Genomic DNA, 22751 nt, shown 5'->3' on the forward strand with positions numbered 1-22751 from the left:
GTGGTTTCTGATACTACACCTTATACCCAAGCTCTCCTTTTTTGGAAGGTTTACATTTCTGATTCACTATATATCCTTACCTCTCTTTCCTGTTGCTGTATGAAAAATGCCCACATACAAGTATAAAATAGGACTATACCCTGAGAACTGCAAAAGTGGCTGCCTCAAAAGGCCATTAATTTCGCAAAAGAAACCTGTCTGAAAGCAGTGGAAATTTGGTTTTGTAAAATCCTGTCCAGTTATATTAAATCAAAGCTTTTCATGTAAGAATAATAGGTCTGAAACTTATGGTCTTTATTGGAGGGAAAAAGGATAAAACTGAAGAGTTATGGCTATAATGAAGTGGCGATGATATTTCTGGGCAATATAGGAGTGAAAGCAGCTGGTGCTGGCTTGGGCCACCTGCACAGAGTGTTGCTGAGGATCTTGGACCTTTGTGTAAACAGACTAGCAGAGGAGTGCCTGTTCTTCTTCACAGCTACGTAGATGAAAGGGATTTTCTTCACACAGGCAGAATTCTCATCTCTCATGATTCGACCTGATTTTTAAAATTATCTGCGATAATTTTCCCACTTGCCAGCTTTAGAACAACAGTATCAGATCAGCTTAGTGATTTGTCTTATTCACTGTGCCATCTACGTTAACCAGACGTATAGGGAAGGGTATAGGAGCAGGCAGTGAATGATCCTATCTCTGATTAGCCTTCCTAACTTTTTACAGTCAGCAGTTTAAAGATTTTCTGAGCCAGAACTGCATCCAAAGCATCCAGCAGTCAGCCTATTGTCTAATCCATTTTAAACTCACTTATCTCCTTGGCTACCTTCAGATCCTAAAGCAGTGAGTTCCACATTTCAATTTTGTGATGTATCAATGACATAAAAATAATGTAATATGTTGAGCATCCTAGTTCTAACACTTAAAATTTTATTTGAATGCAAATCACATTATTTGTATCCTGAACAGAGTTGTTTGTCTTTATAGTCGCTCACAATAACTGGAAGTAAATTTTAAAAAGCGCCACAGATGAGACTGATTCATGTGTATCCAACACTCAGACAAAATTGCAGATGTTCTGCTGCATCCTGTTGGCTGTTATGTTTCATGCAAAAACCAGAGTGCTCTGATACAAGCCAAAGTGTCATCATTTCGGCTTCATCAGGATGTGCTTATATTTTTAAACACCAGCAATTTTCTTACAAATATTATGAAGTCTGCAATTTCTTTAATTGAAAATTTAATATTAGATGGTTTGTGATTTAGAATAAGAAACTGTAAGAGGAAGTTTTGAAATATATATGGTGATAGTTTATTGAGATCAATTGAATAATTAGAATGAGTGTTCTCATCAGAAAAGTTAAAAAAATGCATTAGTAATATCACCCAATGCTTTTGTGCCACATATAGACAGAAAGCTGCCTTACAATTGGCCCATTAAATGTAGAATAAAGTAGTCAAAAATATTCTTAAAAATTATTTTTTAGCGCTAAAAATATCAACATTATTTAGAGCAGAGGGGGAGAGAGGGGGGAAAAATAGCTACAAAATATCTGCCTCATCCAGCTGAAGTTGATTCAACAGTAGTTCTGAAGTAATTAGTAGCAAGCACCTACCACGAAGCCGTCACAGCATTACCACCTTCAAGGATTGGAAATAATTTATCTTTGGAAACTGAGGAGGTAATATTAATAAAGGAAAGAACCAGGAAACAGCAGCACATTTAAAGCTGACTGGAGCTAAAATTGATGACAAGTTGCAGTCAGAAACACATGAGTAATTTATTAAGCAATGATAGATTTGCGTAAGTAACACTGCAAAATCAGTCCTCCTTCTGATATGTGGGGTGAAGATAAATTAGCAGTTTTGTAAACTGAGCAGTTCTGTTTGCCCTTTGATTAATATATAAAACAAGCCTTCAAGAAATGCATTTGCTCTTTTCCTACCTGGCTTTCACTGCTGCACTTAACCCCAAAGCTATATTAAATCTCCTGGGGTAAAGACACTACTAGAATTAAACTTCTGTCAAGGCATCACCCTGAGTGATTATGTTATTAGCAATCACGTTTATCAGGTGTCCTGGAGTGCTTGGCTCTGTCACAGCACTGAGGGAGAGCACTGGGGGCTCCTCTCTCAAGGAGAGTCAGGCATAGAGCAAATACAACTCAAAACACTAGATCCATAGCAATAAAGATGTAGTTTTATTTAAGGCTATCCTCTCTTTGGTAAAATATATGCTCTTTCATACAATGATCTCACACACTTCATTAAGGAATACAAATCACCTTCTTACGAAGCATTAATCTCCTGTGCATGTGCAAGTGGCCACAGTTCTGTTCTGACTGGAGCAGAAAATTAAATAGCTTGAATAAATACAGGAATCTCAGACCATCTTCTTTGATATGAAAAATACACTGATACAAGAATAAAGTACATTTTAAACAGGAGTTCATAATGGGGGCTTTGTTCTTCCTCTTGTGCTTCATAGCCCTGCTTCCTCTTTTTACTGCTTGTATGTCCACAGGCCAGAAAATCATATGAACTTCTTCAAACTGATTCTGTAGCATTTCTGGTTCCCTTCTTCTCCCTGGAATAGCAAACTTTGAGACTCTGCAACTCTTTCACTGCTGTAGACATCTTTAATGGGAAGCTCTTCAAATTACTTGGCCAGCATTGTCTAAGAGCGTACCTGAAGCCCACCTGGAGAAAGCTGTCATGTTGCTAGGCTCTGGTTCTCTCTGTAGTTCATCCTGCTGAAATCTCTATGCACTCTCTCTTGTGTCCCTCCACAAAATTTTTCCTTCCTCCTTTGGAAACATGTTTGGTTTTGGTTTTTTTTCTCCAGCAGGAGGTTCACATTTTTAGACTCCTTAGGAGTTGAGCAAATGTAAAACCAGCAAATATGAAGCTTCACAGAAAGTTCTGGGCTCCTAACAAGACTCCTTATATTGACTCCCATAGGAAGAATATATTTAAAGCACATAGGAGGAAGAACCTTGTGCTCACTGATATCTATGAGGAGTCAGTGCTATACAAATAGTAATGATGTCCCAGCTCCTCCTCCAGTTTGTGTTGACAGGAGTGGATTCATCCCACCTTACATCCCAAGTATGGTCTAACCCCACTAAGCCTTTCCTATGGCTTCATGGGAAGAAACAGAGAGAAGTGGAATACAGTCAAGAAAGCCGGGGCCCATAAGAAGACTGCTATTCTCCTTAATCAAGAAATCTGGCTTGAAGGAACATGCTAAAGGAGCTGTTGTTAATTTTTACTTCTCCTACTACATCTGATCTCTCTACAAAACCATTTAATTCTTTGCTCCTTTAAAACACACAGGCTTTTATAGTGTTCTTCTTTAATAATCACAACTTTACAAATTTTTACAATCACTCTAAAGAAATAATTGTGAAAGACTCCACACTGCTTTGTTAATAAATATTGTTTGTTATTACTGCAAACCTTTTATCCTCCTGGTTTAACATAGCAGAAAAAGAGAACTGAATGAATATGTTACCTCACAGAATTTCCTCCTTGCTGGAAGACAGTGCAAAGGTATAAGCAGCATAAGTGTTTTCACGTTTCATAAAAAAAAAATAATCTTGACATTTTGTTTTCTTATGCAAGTGATGAATGAAAGCTAATGTCAAAATATTACCTGAGTGGAGAAGTTGGCATCTTTACCTATTGTTCTCCTTCCCATTCGTAGTCAATGTTCCATATATATCTGTGGTCACAACGTCTTCTTTTCTTTGATTGTGGATACTATTGCTTTTCTCTTTTAACTTCCATAATTTATCTGCCCTTCATGCCAGTAACCATGATATACAATGACCAGAACTGATAGTCAGGTAGAGATGCAGAGAATTCTGAGGAACTGTGTCCTTTGAATTCCTCCGTGTACCCATGTGTCCATTGCTATACAATCTTTCTTCCATGTGCAAATCACTGAGATTTCATTAATATAATTAGAAATCCATTATTTCTCAATTATTTCCCTCTCCAATATTTAGAGGAACTCTACACTTTTTGCCTAATTTCTTTAGCCATGTTTTCCATAAAATAGAGCCCTCTATTAGTAATTCCTTTCTTCCAGCTGAAATTTCATCCTGTAGATGAGGCAGCTTCATTGCCATTACATGGATCTCTACATGAAATGAAGAAAGAGGTGAATGGCCTCTGAAACAACCCATGACTAATACATTAAAGGCATTACAAATTAACATCATGGCGATAAGAGGAATTAATGTGATTCATGATGCGCTTGTATAGTAAGTTTGCATTGGGTGTGTTCTGCATGACTAGGACACTGCAGTTACCTGGACTGGAGATTCTGTTCTTCATCCCTCATTCCATATTCAGTCTCAGGTACGCACGTTGGCAGGATCTGATACAGAGACATAAAGCAATCTTTTCTGTCTGCTGAAAATTTTGCCTTGCAATGCATAAACTGTCCAAGTCTCTCTCTGTCTCCACTTGCTTTTCTAGTTCGACAATGTGTGGTCTTATTCTAATACTAGACAGAAAAAAAACCATATTTCTGGAAAGAAAACAAACAAACAAACAAACAAACAAAAACACAACAAAAACAAACCAAAAAACCCCCACAGTTTTCAGTTAAAAGAAACAAGTTTCATATGCATTTAGATCAATTTTTTAAGAAGTGCCTGCCTATGTGTGTATGTTTATATGTAATATGAATACTGCTTGATTCAAAAGCCTCTGTTCTCTCTTCATAGGCACACGTGCAACACACACACATGCACACACTCCACTTGGGTTCAGCATTATGTTCCTGTACTGGGCCTGGTCAGGATGGAGTTCATTTTCTTCACAGGAGCCCATATGGTGCTGTGTTTTGCATTTGTGACTAAAAAAGTGTTGTAAACCTTCATATTTTAGCTATTGCTGAGCATTGCTTACACAGCATCAAGACTTTCTCCATTTCTCCGCTGCCCTGCCAGCAAGCAGGCTAGGGACAGGCAGGAAGCTGGGAGGGGACACAGCCAGGACAGCTGACCCCATCTGACCGGAGGGATATTCCATACCATATGACAATATGCGCAGCAATACAACTGTGGGTAGTCTTTCCATGGTAGCTGTTGCTTGGAGACTGGCTGAGCAACAGTCTGCTGGTGGGAGGTGGTGAGTGATTGCATCACTTCGTGCAGGTTTTTTTTGTTTGGGGTTTTTTTTGCTTCATTTATTAAACTGTCTTCATCTCGACCCACAAGTTTTTCTCACTTTTGATTTTCCAGTTCTCTCCCACATCTTGCTGGGGAGAGTGAGCAAGTGATGAGGTGGGTGCTTAGCTGTTGACTGAGGTCAAATCGCCACATTTGTTCAAACCCACCACATTTGCTCAAACCCATCACATGTTTTACTGGATAAGAGAACAAAGCCAAAATGCTCTACATGCTGCTGTAGGTGGGCATGACCCCAAGCATTGGCATGAAGTCATCCACACTCTGGAATCATTAACATGCCTCCTGGCAGAATTTTGTCCCATGCTAACTAGCATTATCCCAGTCATTGCCTTTAATTCAGGAGAGTTGGAATTGGCAAGGGACCACTAACAGCAGGCTGTTTGGATGTGGCCACCTTGTTTTGGAATACAAATAAATTTACTGATATAGACATTTACTGTATCCTTCCAGCTGGCTGCAGGATGAGTGAATGCTTTCTAACCCATTTTGTTTGTAAGTACAAATAGATGTAGCCATAATAGATCTTTAAAAATTTTACTTTATCAGTTATTTGTGAAAAATAAACTGAAGTTATGTGGTATGAGAAGACTTTGGCTGACCACAGTAATGTAGATACTATCTCCCTTTCCTGTCTTATTTCTAGTTTGGACTTAGACTAGTACTCTCAAAAGGGACCATTTCTCACTGTCTCCCTCCTGCTAATCCTAAAATACACTATCCTTTGAGGAAAACCAGGCATGCTTGAAACCTAGGGTGCTCCTCCTTTTCCTGTTATTATTATTTTTATATAAAGACTGTAAAGACCTATGTATGCAGCTGTGATTAAAACATAAACATACAAAGAATAAGGGTATGTGACATGGTAATGTAATAGCATTGCAAAGCTGTTGCTTCAAGGATTTTAGTCAATAGTGTGAAGAGATGGAATTCCTACAGTTATACAGAGAAGGAATATTTGCTGACACCAATATACCAGACAAGAAGATGGACTGGTTTTAGATGGCAGGATTATAATCATCACAGACAGACTAAGTGAAAGGCAACTGCAGGCTTTGTTGTTGAATTTCTCATTCTAGTCATCATTTTGATTGCTGTGGAGACTCCTTAAAATTACAGCAATTTTATTGTTAGTAAATGAGATCAAAATTTAAAATAGAGCAAACAGATGATCTGATTTAAGAGTAGAGATACTTAGGTGACAATCACATTTCCGTAAAAGAAAAAATTCTTTGACAACAAGTTTTTACCCTTGTAACATTGAGGGGCAACACAATGAATTATTCTCTGTCTACTCAATGAGATCTTTTTCTGGTAATTTTTCCATCAGCACATCAGTTTGCACTAGCTGCACTTGGATCCTCCTGTAGGACTTTGAAGTCTCACATATCAGACTCTACTGTCTTGAACACACCAGTACCAATTCTGTTACCCTCTTATGTTTTGCCATCTCTTCAAGGAAGTTCCTTCAGTTCCTTGCCTTTGTCAGTGCCTGGACACCTCTTCTTCTTCTCAGAACTCCATAGGGAACTCCATCTCAGCTGTGCTCTTCAGCTGCGGTCATTGCTGACTCGTGTAACCCTTGTGCTTAGCTCAGCCACCCCTTCGTTATCAATCCTGGCTCATTGCCCCTAGCTACTAATGCATCCCCCACAGTGAACTTTTAAATAAATTAAAGTTAGGAAGACTCAGGACCTTTGGAACACTCTTGCATGGGTTGCTCATCACTCTAATTGACTGTTGGCTCTTGGATCCTTCTCTGAATAGGTATAGTCATTAGTATGCTCATGCAACCAGATATTTCTATTTGCAACAACTCAAAGAGGGTTCTAAAAATCTGGGTATCTATCTTTATGTAATAAGTTTAAATGGATATACAGCACATTGCTGTATGTTGTAGCCAAACAGCTTTTGCTTCATTATTAATGCAGTTTTCTCATTATTATACCTCTTTAAACCTGCCAAGAGCATTTGTCTTCGTTTAAGAGAGCATACTGCATATTCCATATTTTAATATAAAACCACTGTGGAATTTTCAGAGTCTAAAAAAATTTTCTGAAGAACAACTGTCCTGAAAATCAAAGTGTAATAACATCAGTGAAGCCTGTTGATTATTTATCTATAAACTCTGCCTTAATTTGCATAGTTCCCAAGTAAATAGAATTGTCTCTGACACCCTAGTAGAACAACTCTGACAGCCAGCGTGCATTCTCTTTTTTCCTGTAAGTCTCAGCCAGTTACAGAGACTTTTCAGGCCAAATTATACCTTCATTAATATCAATGCAGTCCCTTATGTTCACACCATAGCCTGGGTTCTGCTTCTATAATACTGTTACCCTCAATTATGAGGGAGAATGGAAGTACTCCAATTCTTCAGAGACCAAGTTGATTTTTCTTGCCCATCAATTAAAAAAAAATCTATATTTTATCCAAAAATCTATATTTTATCCTTGTTTAAATAAGAAATCTTTCAGACTTGGTAATGCTATTTTTATGGAGTAATTTTTCAGGATAACCTCACCTTCAATTTATTTTTTCAACTGTCATTCCTCTATAGGTCAGTAATGAAGCATGCTGGTGTTTTTCAGTTTTTTACTTGAATTAAGCATAATAAATGGTTAATTTAAAAAAAAAAAAAAAACACATACACAAAAAAAACCACAACCAAAACAAAACAAAACAAAACAAAAAAAACCAAACAATAAAAATAAGAGAACTAGGAAAGGGTGTTCTCTGGCACACTGAATCATCACTGTTACAACACAGTTATAGTGGACAGGAAGAAGTTGAAAAACTTGTATTTGAATTGATTTTATACTTCAGAGTCATAAAGGGCCTCTTATGTTCTGTTGTGACTGCCTGAAAACCTGCTGTTTTGAGCTTCATAAACTTCACAACACGTTCATGTGAGGACATACTTATAATACTAAGTAATTTTGTCCGGAGAGAGTTGACATTTAGCTTGTTTAAAGTGTTTAACTTCAAAGTCAACGGGATGAATTCATGATGTGAAGTAGGCCATGTTCACTTAACAGACAAACATTCATCCAATACTTTGTAAACATTTAAAACACTTAGCATGAGAAGCAAGATCACAAGCCTCTGATCATGCAACTTTCATCACTTATTCTATAGGTGTAATGCCCAATACAAACCCCACTTAAATTAATAGGAGTCTTTCCACTGACTTTTGAATTAAACCTGCAAACTATTAGGGGATCCTGTTCCTTCATTTCCTGCCTGCCCAGAAAAATATACATGTTCACAGCACTAAGGCAAAAAGGGAAGAGTGTCCCTTGCCAGGTTTTGTAATCGAAGAAACCAAATTGCCTCTGAGTAACCTGTTCTATAATACTGCTTGTGCTCAGCTCATTTGCTTGAATATAACTTAGCAATAACAATGCAGAGCAGGAGGAAGACTAAAATTAGTATGAGCAGAACAAAACTATATGAGAACTGTCTTTTAATTTACTTTCAATTTACAGTAGGCACACTACCAAGAAAGCAATTCTGAGTTAACCCATTCCAAGCCTGCACTTGGCACTGACAATCTCCAGAGAATGCTCTAAACAATGTGGAATGAATTTTACTGTCTCATATGTTAGTAATAGCATATTATTAATTATGCAGCTGGACTTCTTGCCTCTATCCCAACCAGTAACAAAAATGAACCACAAATATTTCTATAGCCCAAGGCAAACTAGCACACAGCTTGCATCTATTACAATTGAGCCCTCCAGGGCAGGGAGATAGTTGTGTGCAAGCTGATTGTCAGGCAGGGTTCCTGGCCCAGGCTCTCCTTCCGTCTGGGCCTGCGCCTGGGCTGGGAGAGCATTTTTTGGCTGAGGTCAAAACTGTGCCGAGGAATTCACTCACAATTTAGCAGCATGGATCACATAAAGGATGCCTTTACTGTTACTGTGTAGGCAGATTCTGCCATATGACAGAGCAAGGAAGGTTTGCAAAGTAAATTCCATGAATTATCATCTATCCCAAAGACTACCCCTTCACATCTAGTTAATAAAATGATTTTGTACTATGTGCATTATAAGGTCTGGAGAAGAGAAATGGCTGTCAGAGGAACTAGTCTGGATAAAAAAAACATCAGTTGTTTCTAGAAATAACTGGAGTATGCTGAAATACAACTATACATTATCGAATTTAAATGCAGAGGTTTTGAGTGATAGATGTGACAGCTACCAAAGGAGAACTTTTAAGAAAAAGAGCTGCAAAGGGCAGAAGCTAAAAAGAAAGCTCCATACACTTTTTGTGGATCAGATTTGAACAGCGCCTCTAGTGCTGGACCCTGAACCTGAGTAAAACTGAGACATTCTGACTGATATCCTTGATAAGAAAGTGTCAATAATGATTGTGAATGCGTTGCTCACAGAGAGGTAATTTCTAGAAGTACCTCTGAGTTAAACATTGGAAAAAGAGGAGTGGGAATTGATCTAGATGTTTGTAACTGAAGAGATAGCTTTTCCTGCCATATTTTTTTGTCATTGAAAATCTGTCCCCCTTCCAGAAAAACACTCCTAAGGTGCAAGCCCTTACTTCTTTGCCCCACAGCCTCCGAAAGTCCATCTGCTATTTTGTGGAAGTTTACTCTGAAAATTAGTATTTAATCTACAACTCAGTTATTATTACCTGACCAGTATACTGACAGTCTGCCATTCCTGAGATAAAATTAGTGTATCGTGCAAGTCAGTTTAAATATAAATAATAAAAAAACACGAATAAAGAATAATAAGCCATATGTTCCTTTATAAGTTCATATTTTTAATTTAAAGTAGGAAAAAATAAACTGTTTTACAGTTGAGGACTAGAGAGTCACAAAAAGCCAATAAAACATACAACTTTTTACAGAGAATTATGTTTCTGCTCTTTGCTACATCCTTATCATTCTCTTTGTTTTGTTTGTTCTTTGTTTCGTTTATTCTTTATTGTTGTCTGTAAGTGCTCTCTGTGTATTCACAGCATGGTCAGACCTTCATAAGAATAAAATTAGCACCTATTTAATTCATCTCCTTAGGCTTATATCCTCAGAGTGAAATCAAGGGCAAGATTTTTTTTACTCTTCAAGAAATTGTATTATTTAAATGATTTTCTACTAGCTTTCATTTCTACTTCATGACAATCTGAGTGGATTTTAACCCTATTTATTTTACTATCACCAATATAAAGTTCATTTTTCATGTTCATTTTACAGTAGTTTTGATTGCTATACTGTTTATCAGAACACAGAGACAGGCAGCTAGTTTGTTTCTGGGCAAGAAGACAAATCAGATGTCCTTACTTAACCCCCTTTGTCTTTGTGTGGAAGATCTGTTCACACTGCTATTAAAACAAACAAACAAACCAACAAACACTGCCCTATTAAAAACAAACAAGGAAACAACAACAACAAAACCACAGTTGCTCCAAAAATAATAATAAATCGTTATTTTGAAATTGCATTTATGACCTACCATTTGTAGGTCATAAAAACTGATGTTATCTATATTCTTCATAATAATTACGTTAAAAATATTAAACACTAGAATAAGTAGCTTTGAATTTGCACTGTATTTTACGTTTCTAGCTGTGCTTCAGTACCCTCATTCAGAGTGGGTGTCTTACAAGAATAAAAGAAGGAAATAATTTGATACCTGATTTGAGCTCTTGCTTTCAATAGTATATTGTTTATTAAAAAGGGATGAATGGTCTTAGATATTCAAGGTAGCTAAACACTTGAGGCCCAATTAAAGCTCATGAAATTGTGCATTCTGAGGACAGAAAAGCTCCCTTCCCCAATTAGAATTAAATATGGGGACCTGAGAACAACAGCAATGGGAGGAAGAGCAGGTTAGAGAGTTGACTTAATTTCAGAAGTTTGAAAAAATAGTGAGTAAATTAGGCTGTTAAAATTAATTTTGTTGCAAGTTGACAGGTGCTCAGCACAGGTAATTAATTCAGTGAGTTTTAATAAACTAGAATTAGGAACAAATAAGAATCATCTCCTCCTAAAGCAATGGGGAAGATATGTACCACTATCTCTTGGTGCAGACAGGCTAACACACTGCAGCTTTCTGTGAGTGATGGGCCACAGGGTTTTAGCAATGCTGCTGCATTTGTGCAGTGAGGTGAGAGGAGGTGGTGATCCCTTGGCAAGAAAGTAGAGGCAGAAGGAGAGGTTGGGAGTAGTCCATGACCTGGTGAGAAAGAAAAAAATACGAATAAAATACTTGCTAAAATTATGGCTCCCTGGCTAGAGATACTCAATGCTCTATTTAATAACAGCCTTTGGTGAAAATGAATTTTCATTCTTATTTGGAAACAGACTTCCCAAATATAGCACTTTCCCAGACAGGACATCGTTGTTTGATTATTCATTTTTCAAAGGAGAAGAACAAAGACGTACATGCAAGTTAGATTTCCAGGGGACTATTGGTCAGCCGTGCTGATCTCATGGCTATAGCTGGGAGAAAGGAGCTCCATTTGCCAGAACTGTTTCTCTGGCTTGGGAAGGAGGGAGGCTAAATTCACTACGAGCACTGATTGCACATGAGTCTGTCATCACAATCCCACAGCGGTTGTTCAGTGATGTTTTGAGGCTGATTTTCATCTTTTTGATGGTATGTGATGCAAATACACTGGTATACCAGTGATACACACTTACCATCGGTGTTCATTAAAGAGTTAGTTATAATCAGCAGTCATATATTCCAGCTAGAGCACTGGCTGCTTCTAATAAAACTTGCTTCTGTCTTCTCATTTTGTGATCAACATGATTATTAACATTTTCATCATGGTTCTTTCTTCCACAACAGTCGTGTCCACATTTGTCTCAGATTATCATCATCTATCTTTCTGTCAATACGAGGGATAAATTATGAACTAAAATCCTACAGTCTATCCTCAATCAGCCATAAGAGTTAGTAATATTTTAATCAAAAAGATCAGTATTTGTTTGTATTTGCATTACTTATAAGGGAAATACTATATTCACTTTTTTTTCAGGTTTACATATTCAGTTTCTCCCTGAAAGATTCTTTACTACTTTTCAAAAGTTGTTTTATTGCCCAATTCTCATTCCAACAGAACATATTAGCTTTTACAAAAACATTGATAGGAAAACAAATTAAAGTTGCATAGTGGGAATTCATAACATACAAGACAGCTAGTAAAAGAAAGGACATTTCCATATTTTCTATTATATTTATTGTGTGTTTCACTGCACAGCTTTCATTTTAAAGAAGTATTTATTTTTCACATGCAGGAAATACTGCTGTCAGTCAGGATTTAAAAGGATAGATTTTATGAGCCACATACATCAGGGACATCTGAACATAACAATTAATGGCAAAATCTAGGATGGAATGACCAGTGCATTTTCAGGATCTGCTGTTTTTTCCAGTTTATATTTCCTCACTTTTTAATAATAGACAGTAGTTCTCTTGCATGTAATTATATTGAACCCCTTTCCGCCAAATTTAAATAGACAATTTGAGCCACGATTAGAAAACAAGGTATTTGTCACATCTGTAAATTCATAGTAGGAAATCATTAAGTTTTGACTCTTCCAAGTGCATAACTTTTTGAAAGTTCAGAGGTTGATATCAGCTGATTTCAGCTATCAGCTACTATCAGCTACTATAGCTATCAGCTATGTATCTGAGAAAAGTATTGGACTTAACCAACACAATTTCAGATAAGAATCTGGGAAAATTAACACAACAGAAAATTCAAGACAAAGAGACACTAAAGTAATTAGGAATACAGAATGAACTAAAAAACATGTGTGGTGTCATATGTATCTTACCCTTGAAAAATTTTCATAGCTACCAGCCTTGATTCAACAAAGCTGCCAGCTTAATACAAGCATTTATACATAATTAAGAGCTTGCATATTTTCTCCCTAAATAGTTTTCTGAACTGGGACTTTAGTAAAAAAGAAATGACTAGCCTTTTAATTCATGTGTGTAAGGTAGCTAGTAGATATGTATGCTGCATAAAGAAATAGTCATAAAAATATCTTAATTTCTCAACTATGATCTTTCATTGCTGATACTGGGAGTGTTAATTTTTTTTTTTTAACCTTGATATAATTTTGACACTTGAAATTATGATAGGGTTAAGTTGTGATAAGGTTATTCTCAACATTACTGGTGTGGTTTTGGTTCTAGAGTACAGTACACATTGAGTTTTATAGCGTGCAACTGGCATTTTAGGCAACATAGTGGAGGACAGATTATCATTTATGCTAAGAAGCTCATTTATATAAGCCATAATGTCAAGTGTAATTAAAGGCTACGATGGCAAAAGAAACTGATTGCATGTGCTCAAAATACTTTTCAGATGACAAATTACTGACACCCATAAAAGCAATATCCAGGGTAATTGTTAAGGTTATGATACTTAAACCTGACCAAAAAGATCTCAGGCAGTATATTCCAATAGGTTAACATTCTGTAAGATTTAAATTAAAAATCAAATAAATAAAACTTAATCCGTTGCCTAAAATTCAGATTTACAGTCCGGATCTTTCTGCATGGAGGGAAAGAAAATATAACTGGCAACTAGGAGCATTTGCATCCCTACATTTTTATTATTCAGCTCTGTAAGATTTTATACATCAGTAACTTTGTAACTTGCTGACCACAGTGGCTTTGTGATTATCCTTGGCTAAAGTAAATGTGTAGAGAAAAAATCTGGTGGTATGATTTATTTTGTGTTCTTCATCTCTGCTCAGCACACTTAGGCTTTGGGAAAACAGTCAAAACCTCTTCTTCCTAATCCCCATCAATATCTCTTTGTCCCTTTCTTTGTGGCCACCACATCATAAAGGGGCAGTTGATGCTAAGGATAAAGGTCAAGATGATGGAATATGACAACTCTTTGAACTGAAAAGAGAAATGAGTGTCCCTAATATTCAGCACAAGCTTCTCTTTGCTCCCTGCAGGGCATCTGCACCACAACCACCGCATTTTTACACTTCTTCTTCTTAGCTTCATTCTGTTGGGTTTTGACAGAAGCGTGGCAGTCATATATGGCTGTTACTGGAAAAATTAGGACACGGCTCATAAGGAAACGTTTCCTGTGCCTTGGATGGGGTAAGTCTGTAAAATTCATTTCCTCAGAATCGTTGGAATGAAACGTTTAATGCAGTGACAGTGTCAAGAATATCATGTTCTTCAGTAAACCTGAAAGATAGTACATAGAACATTACTAAAAAGAAAACTAGGTTAGAAGTCTTTCTGTTTTATCTCAAGCTCAAGCTATGCTAGTGTATATTTTAGCATTCCTTAAAAAAATGTTTTAACAAAATTTTAGAAGATTTTCAGCTAAGTAGTGTAATATCAAGAAATCAAACTATAAGAAGCATTCACTGAATATTCATGAAGCCTCTTCCTAGTTAACTTTAAGACCTGTCAAATATACCAGTAATTTAGCTACATCAAAGTGGAACACCGTGGGCAGAAAACCATGTCCTCTTCCCTGCTAGTGCTTCAGAAAAACAAATTCTGCCATAGCACTGTGCTTCATTAAATGATTCATTACATGTAAAATTGGCCATTTTGCATTGGCTTGCCTTGTCATTTTTTGTCGAGGCAGAACAGCAATATTTTGCTCAGCATCTAATGGTTATTACTGTTTTGTTTTTTCTTCTTTCAGGTTTACCAGCATTAGTGGTTGCAATATCAATAGGCTTTACCAAGACAAAAGGATATGGAACAGCCCACTAGTAAGTCAATCTGAAATGATAAATAATGTTTTTAATTAGCAAGGCTGTCATACCCATCAGGAATTACATAATATAGTCTAAAGACTCAACAGGTATCCGTTCACATTTGGAAATGCCCTAAGAGCCACCAGGTGGGCCACAAGAGAACAAAGAGAAAACCATATGAGAATCTTGGACTGAGGTCAGCAAACTCCAGGACTCCTGGATTTCATGTGAGGGTTTGAAGCAGCAAAGCTTTTAGAAACATGGATGATTAGGTCCCCTTAGACACCTCATGGTTATATTCGTTTACCAAAGAGAATGTTAAATATTATGGCTAGCCTTTGCCAACCTCTAAACATATCTAAAACCGTACAGGCAAGAGTCTCTTTGGCACCCAATTTTCTGCCCACCAAGCAGGTACCTTGGCTTTCATGCTCCTGAGCTGCTTGGAGCCAAATACCCACAGAAATCTCAAAATAGCTCTTCCACCCATCCCCTCTCTTCTGGAGTGCCTGATGCAGCCTATTTCCTGGACTGGGCTGTACTTGAGTGACAATGATGAGGAGACCTGTGTACTTCTTTTACATTTCATTAAGACAGTTCCTCTTTAGCCACCTGGCTCATTACAGTTTATAATTAGCACCCTCGAAAATTCACTCCTCAGCAAGACTGCCCTTCGGTTGTCTCCTGCTGAAGAAGAAACTTGGGCTGAGCATCCCTCCTGCCAGCAGACTGCTCCAACCATCAAGACGTTATGTATATGAAAGTGCATTTCCTTCGGTCATCCTGTTTGGAGCTCTCCTCACATTGCCTAAGAAATTAAGTATGGATCTGGACAGAAAGAGAGAAAACGTGATTCTGTAGCCTGGTAATGAGGGCATTCATCAGAGATGTGGATGTTAGGTCTAGTGCTCACTGCAATGAACATTTAATTATTCTCCTTAGCATCATCACTGAGGGAGATCAGGATTCCCTTCCCTGCCCTGTGTGTCCCACCCTCTTGGCCCCTGGCAGGGGAGGCTTCAAGCCCTCACTCCAGCTCTGGGTGGGAAAGGATTCAAAGACAAATGTCCTCCTGGATACCAGCTCTAAACACTGACCTCTTCAGTTTTAAATTATGACAACTTATGTCTTGCATTTTTTTAATGAGGAAGAGCTTACCTAAGTGAAGTGATTCACTGTGGACCAGCACTTGCAGCTGGCAATCATTAGTGAAACAGTGGTTTTAGCATTCTTTTGGGAGTTATATTGAGGACCTGCTCCTCTGACATATTTTTCTAATTAATATGTGCTCATCTTGCTGGTTTTTTTTACTATTTAGTCCTTGAATCAGGACTGAAGAACCATTTAGGCTTTAAGAATTAAAAATCACAAGATTACAATGTTCAGACTCCACTGGTGATGTAGCTCTGTCCCTTGCAAGATGAATTCCATTGCATTTACTCTACTGAAATTATTCGCGTGTGACTACTTGCTTTAGTTAGTGTTGCTTCCTGCTTCCTTCCTGGGCTGAACAAGGATGTACTGAAATATTCAGACAAAGCAACAAATCATTCATTAAGGGCAACCTGGAAAGTAACAAAGAGCAGGTCTCTGTACATGTAACAGCTCCTCTCCCAGGACCCCAAATCTGCTGACAAAGTATCATGGGACTAGAGCACAAAAGGGACAAACAGAACCATAATGCAGCTTTCTCATCTTATTTGCAAATACATTTTCTTGACATTTGACATCAGAATTCCATAAGGAAAACAGGGAATGTAAGGAATGGAGAATCTTCCACAATCACCAGCTGATGCTCTGTCCCACTCTAGAAGCCAGTGAAGAATGTGTCCTGTAACAACTGTGGGGCTGTATGACTGCAGAGCTCCTGTCCTGCTCCTCCTCCTGTATCTACAGCACTTCTGTAAGATTTTTAACAGATTAAACTGTATTTTGCCCGTTTGTCTGCAGTTACACACATGGTACCATCAGAAATGCATCCGGTTGAAGAGCTGTTCCTGGTCTTTAAGATGCTATTTTAGAAAATGACATTTCCAAATGAAGACAATTACAAGTGAAAATGAAGGAAATGGTTCCAGTCCCATAGTCCCACACATGAAGAGATTGATGGAAAGGGAGAAGGCCCAAGGATCTTTGAAGCAGATCTCAGTTTCATATGGTATATTACTGATGAGGGTGCCCAGAACTGTTCACAATTCAACCAATTCTGTGATAAAGTCTCACATTTCTATATTTTTCTTTCAGTCTTAATTATTAGACACTGTGAGTCTAATAAACAATGCTGCTACCTCTCTTCAGATCATCAGAGCTATTAAAGTACCACTACTGCAAGTTACAGTTAATAAACCTGTGTGACCTACTTAAGTTTACATACAGTGCTATATATTAATGAGCAGTGCCAATAACTTCCAGGAATTCATTATAGCAGCAATAATGAAATTTTTCTCAGTCATGTTCTCCTAAGAGAAGGAACCATTCTCCTGGAGAGCATCAAACTACTCACAAAATATACAGGACACAGGAGCAAGTCTACAGATACTTCACCACTCAGCAGAATTTTATAACTATGTAACACAGTCCCATAAAAACACCAGTGGATGCTCTTAATACTAATCAGTTCGCAGGAGTCTCTGATATGTGAGGATCAGGGAGAATGAAAGAACAGAACAAAATAAAAACAACTATGAAGCATAGAAAAAGCTATCAGAGCAAAGAAAAAGAAGAGAAGAAGGACAAGATAGTAAAAACTGGCAACAGTTACCTTGCATTGTAAGAAGGTGCCTGAGAATCTGTCTTCAGAAAATCTTCAACAGAAAAAGATTGGGAAAAAGTGCATTTCAGAGTTAACAACTGGCAGATTTTGAATACATTGCAATAATCCCATCACACTTTATCAAAAATCCAGATTGTTGAAAATTTGGATTGTGTAAAAAAAAAGAAGACAACCTGTACTTTTTTCCCAGTTCTGCCTCTAAATGGAAGCCACTCTTTTGAACCACCTTTTTACTTGAAAGCATGGAAGAGGGAGGGAACAGTTCTTCCTTGGTCTTAAAAATTTTTGGGGTAGAAACTCTTATATTTTCCTTAAAACAGAAGAAAAACAAACAAACAAACAAACCAAAAACTACCTTGTTGATCCTCTTTTCAGCACAGATATCTGAAATTGTATTTCATGTACAATATGTGAACAATTTTTATCAACTGTTATTTTTATCTCCTGATAAACACAGTTTAATTATATGTCTTAGTTATGCAGAGCGGTCATCTTCACTAAGTTTAAAAGGTCATGCTGGTAGGGAAATGCACTGTGAATACATTCCTTCCTTTCAGAAAACTATGTTCTCATTCTCTCACAGTGAATAATTTGGCTTTTGCAAAAATAGCAAGAAATAATTGCAGAAAATTTTGAAAGCCTTTTTCTTCGACATTACGAAAATGAATTGATCTTTATTGTTGTAGCTGTTTTTTGAGGTAGGATGTAGAATAGCCTGACGTATTACTTTTCTAACAGTGAAGCAGATATGAACTATTTGCATCAATTTATCATTCCAGAATTTAGCACGCTGATGCAGCTGGCGTCATGTGGCAGATTTCACATGGCTTCACTGCAATGGGAAACACTTTTACTCTTTGCAGTTAGAATTCCAGCAGTAACAGACTGTTAATATTACAATATGGTTGCATTTGATTTACTTGGTTTTCAAAAGGACAAAAACAATACTGGAAAATAAAGCAGATAGGTGTGATTCTGATGAGAATGTTTCTGGATGTGAGATCCAAGTAAATTATTTGAATACATATACTTGAGTTTTCTTATACTTAGGTGTGATCATGCATTCAAATAAACATGCAGTTCTTTGAATGTGTAATCACTGGGAAAATAGCACAGCTGCATTTACTTCACTGTGTGAAGTTCCTGATCTTTTGCAGTTATGGAAAGCTTTGGTGTACCAAATATTTAGAATTTGGTTCTGTAAGCGCTCTGTGTTTGGAAATCTGATGGTTTTCAGTGAAAGCTCTAATGCAGTATGACGAACTCTGTAAAATTAGTAGCTTACCAGAAAATACAGTTTTCAGATGCTTCAAAATATACATTTAAATTGTTTGCAAAATATTCCAGAGATAATATATGGTATTTCTTTAATAGTAATATTTTCTGTAAGACCTAGTTCTAATAGCAATTATACATAAGATACATCGAAACTTGTTTTCTTTTTTGCTTTAAGTATAGAACTGTCAGACATAGTAAACTGGAAATGTTTCTAGATACCTACCTGGCAAGTTCTGTTCAGTTAACATAGTTAGAGGAGATTCAATTAAAATTTGTAAACTTATTTTCTCTTCTGCATTAAATACATTTTAGGCATTTCAGTATATGTACAATTCACTTTAAAATTTTTGAAACATTAGCAATGTCTCTACATCATCATATCAACAAAGTAGTTATTTTGTGTGTGTGCATGTGAATCTCAATATGTAGGACTGAACATACACCAGAAGAATCTCATGTTTAGTAGTTATTGCTGCTTTCTTGGTGATGTGTTATACTCATTTTTAATTTGCATTAGTTCTTCTCTAATGTTCTTTCCAGCTGTTGGCTGTCTCTTGAAGGAGGGCTACTTTATGCTTTCGTTGGACCTGCAGCTGCTGTTGTCTTGGTAAACATTAATATAATTTCCAGTATTTTCATATGAAATTATAGAATGTACAATTTAAATTATAAAAGCCTAGCTATACAGTAGCATTACATTTTGCTATAAATGCTGAGTTCAGTATTGTTTAACATACCTCTAGTATTTTGAATGTATGATTCATTTCATTGTATCACTTCTTTATGCCAGTAAGCTGTGAAGGAATAATGTACTGATTGGTGGCATGGAAAACTTGTTACAGGCATCACTGATTTATTACCAGTAGCATATATGCAATTGTCACTGCCTCGTGGAGTTCAGTGACAGTCTTTGCAGAGTGCTGCTTGGCAGCGTATTGCTGTGCCAGTCAAAGCAACAGGAGGAGTGGAACCAGCCAGCAAGTTCTCCCTGGCTACTGCTTTTGAAGGCAAAGAAAAAAAAATCATCCTAGCTGGGAAATGTTACCCATTTGTGTATTAATCTTCCACATCTCTGGAAATGCATTTAGGTGTAGGATTCATTTTCCCTTTTTGTAGGCATCTGCAATGTAGATTTCTGCATCTAAGCTGGCTGTCCCAGCCATATTTCATTGGCAGTGGAGAAAAATACACAGTTTTAGGGCTCAAACCGTCAGAAGTATTTCAGGCCTCTGCTTTAGGGTAAGATGAATTGCGTCCTACATGTGCCATCAGCTATCAGTTGTTTGCTCTGCAGTCTGTATAGATTTTTTTACAATAATTTGTTTAGCATTATTCCCTTACAGATTTTGAATCTAATTCTTCTTTCCACTTCATCAGTTTTATACTAGGATAGGTCTATCGACACCGGTTATTTTTTATTTTCCCTTGCAAAAGGGAATTGGTCCTAGTAGTCATCAAAGATATAGCCATTTAGCTACATAGATTTTCCTGAAATTGATGTTTACTGCTCCCATAGAATTTGTCTCATCGTTGCCTGGAGTCAAGCCAGGATCCTTTTGTACAACTCACAGTCCCTGTCATGATAGAGGAGCCAAGGATGTTTACAAAAAGCCAGTCATAATTTTCACATGGAACTGTATGTTCTCTGTATAATTGGCAAGCTTTCTTCAGAGATGTTTGAAGCTCACAGTCACAGTTTGCCCTACCATTAGCTAGTAGCTGTGGAAGGAGCTGTTCCATGCAGCCACTTAAGTCTAAGTGTACAAAGCGAAAGAATTATATAACATCAGCTAAAAAAATGTAAATGCTGAAAATAAAGTGATAATAAGAAAAGCTCAAAAAGAGCTGGCAGAACAGAATAGTAACAATTAGGTATTTTGGCACAGGTCTTGAAAAATCTGTTTGAAAGGAAAAAGGATTACCCTTTTCTGATTTTTTTTTTAAAAAGGAACACTTATTTAATATATTCAAAACTTGATAATACCTCTTTGCAGGCCACGCACAGACAGGTTCATAGAGTTCAGTTCAATAATGCAAATGGATAATAACAGTCATTAAGTTGTCCATTAAATGCCATTAGTATGTCCGTTGAGTGCCAAAGTCTGACTGCTGAAACACTTGAATTTTTTTTTAGAGTAGGTCTTCAACCCATGTATGTGATCGTAACATTGTTTACTTTGATGGAGCTAAAAAGACCTACCCCAAGCTTTCATGTGGTCCACAAAAAAAGGAAACTGCAGTCAAACAAGGCTCAACTCTGGCAGTTTGGTGAATGACATAGACAGTAACTAACGTGCAGGAGGATACGGAAAACCACAGGCTGGTTCTGCATAATGGGAATACGCACATGGACCGTAAATGCTTCAAAAGGAACATGGTTACAGTTATTGTGTGCTCTAACTAGGCCTTCTGTGTGCGCACAGCTCAAATGCTGTGGTTTTCCTGGAATTGCCATTAAAATGGAGGAATTATTAAAGCTATATTACTCAAGATTCTGGCCAGCAGGCATGTACACATATAACTTAACACCAGGCATAACTTAAGATTCAAAAATAAGCCTGTTGCAGTCTGCGTATCTGTTACCCATTTGGGAATATGCATTTCCGTTGTACTCAGGGACAGTTTTACACGATTTCTGAGGGAATACTCAGAAATGTAGCAGGAGGCATTTTGCAGATCTATAAAAGCCTTTTTCTGAAGTCACAGGATAAAATATTTTCTTTCAGGTACTGAAAGATCAACTGTTTGTTTTCTGTTTGACAGGTCAACATGGTGATTGGCATTTTGGTATTTAATAAACTTGTTTCCAGAGATGGAATCCTAGATAAAAAGCTCAAACACAGAGCGGGGTAAGCTACAGTTGGGTTATTTTAAAGCATACTAAGATTGTATCATCAATTTTCAAGTACAGATATTCACCAAAACTGCTTTTGATTGTGCTTTGAACTTTTATATTAGTGTAACAGTGTGTCTAACAGATTCCATTCATCTCAAAAGCTGCTGTTGCATTATCCTGAGGGAATGCAACTAAACAAACTAAACATAATAAAACACAAGTACAACGGTATTAAGTTAATGAGAATGAGGATTAAACAAATCTGAGCAGAGGTTTCACAAGATTGTCACACATGTAAAGTTGTTGCAGTTAGGAAAAGAGTTTTATGTACTTTGTGTACTGAAAGAACCAATTATTTTTGCCTAGCTGACAAATATAGTTACTATGGTGGGAGATTTTACTCATCTGTGTAAACTATTATAAAATATATTTTACAGCAATATATCTGTTACTGAGGTCAATGTTATTCTGTCATTCTGACTCTGTGAAGAATTTGCCTTTGTTCTTTCATTGGTGTGTACATAGATGTATGTTCTAAATTAATGCAAAATAATTTCAAAGTAAAAAAATATGTTTTAAAAGCTAAAAAAGAAAAAAGGTAAATGGAAAATTTGTTTATTGATTATTTATTTGTATTTACATTCAAATTGTGTTTGTTTTCATGAGAAGAAAGGATTGTGACAGTGGTAGTATCAGAAACTGTTTTTCACTGGATGACAATGATTTGAAGTACTGCGGCAGCAAACCTAGATTCATTCTGTATTGGAGAAAAATATTTCACAAGTGCATCCTCACCTTCTTAATGCTTATAAAAGTATATTTAAACTTGGAGGAATCACTTTTTTATAGCTACATGTTCTAGAATTGTCTTTTGGGCCTGCTTGTAGTTAACACCACCAATATCTGCATTTCTAGCAATGATATCTTCATTTTACTATGCATTACTGCCATGGGTAAACG

At 36.9% G+C, this 22751-nt stretch overlaps 1 protein-coding gene across 1 annotated transcript in view; it reads left to right on the forward strand.

Moving 5' to 3' along the window:
• The window catches only part of ADGRB3 (adhesion G protein-coupled receptor B3), a gene marked incomplete at its 5' end in the record, with an annotated part of 442349 nt that overhangs the window by 387433 nt on the left and 32165 nt on the right, over window positions 1-22751 (forward strand). Inside the window, 4 exons of the mRNA XM_080341055.1 lie at window positions 14137-14287; window positions 14850-14919; window positions 19496-19562; window positions 21719-21804. Coding sequence (XP_080197181.1) covers window positions 14137-14287; window positions 14850-14919; window positions 19496-19562; window positions 21719-21804 — 374 coding nt within the window. The remainder of the gene's footprint in view (window positions 1-14136; window positions 14288-14849; window positions 14920-19495; window positions 19563-21718; window positions 21805-22751) is intronic.

The sequence above is a fragment of the Nesoenas mayeri genome (genome assembly GCF_963082525.1).
Source record: "Nesoenas mayeri genome assembly, chromosome: 3".
In the NCBI taxonomy this organism is placed as follows: Eukaryota; Metazoa; Chordata; class Aves; order Columbiformes; family Columbidae; genus Nesoenas; species Nesoenas mayeri.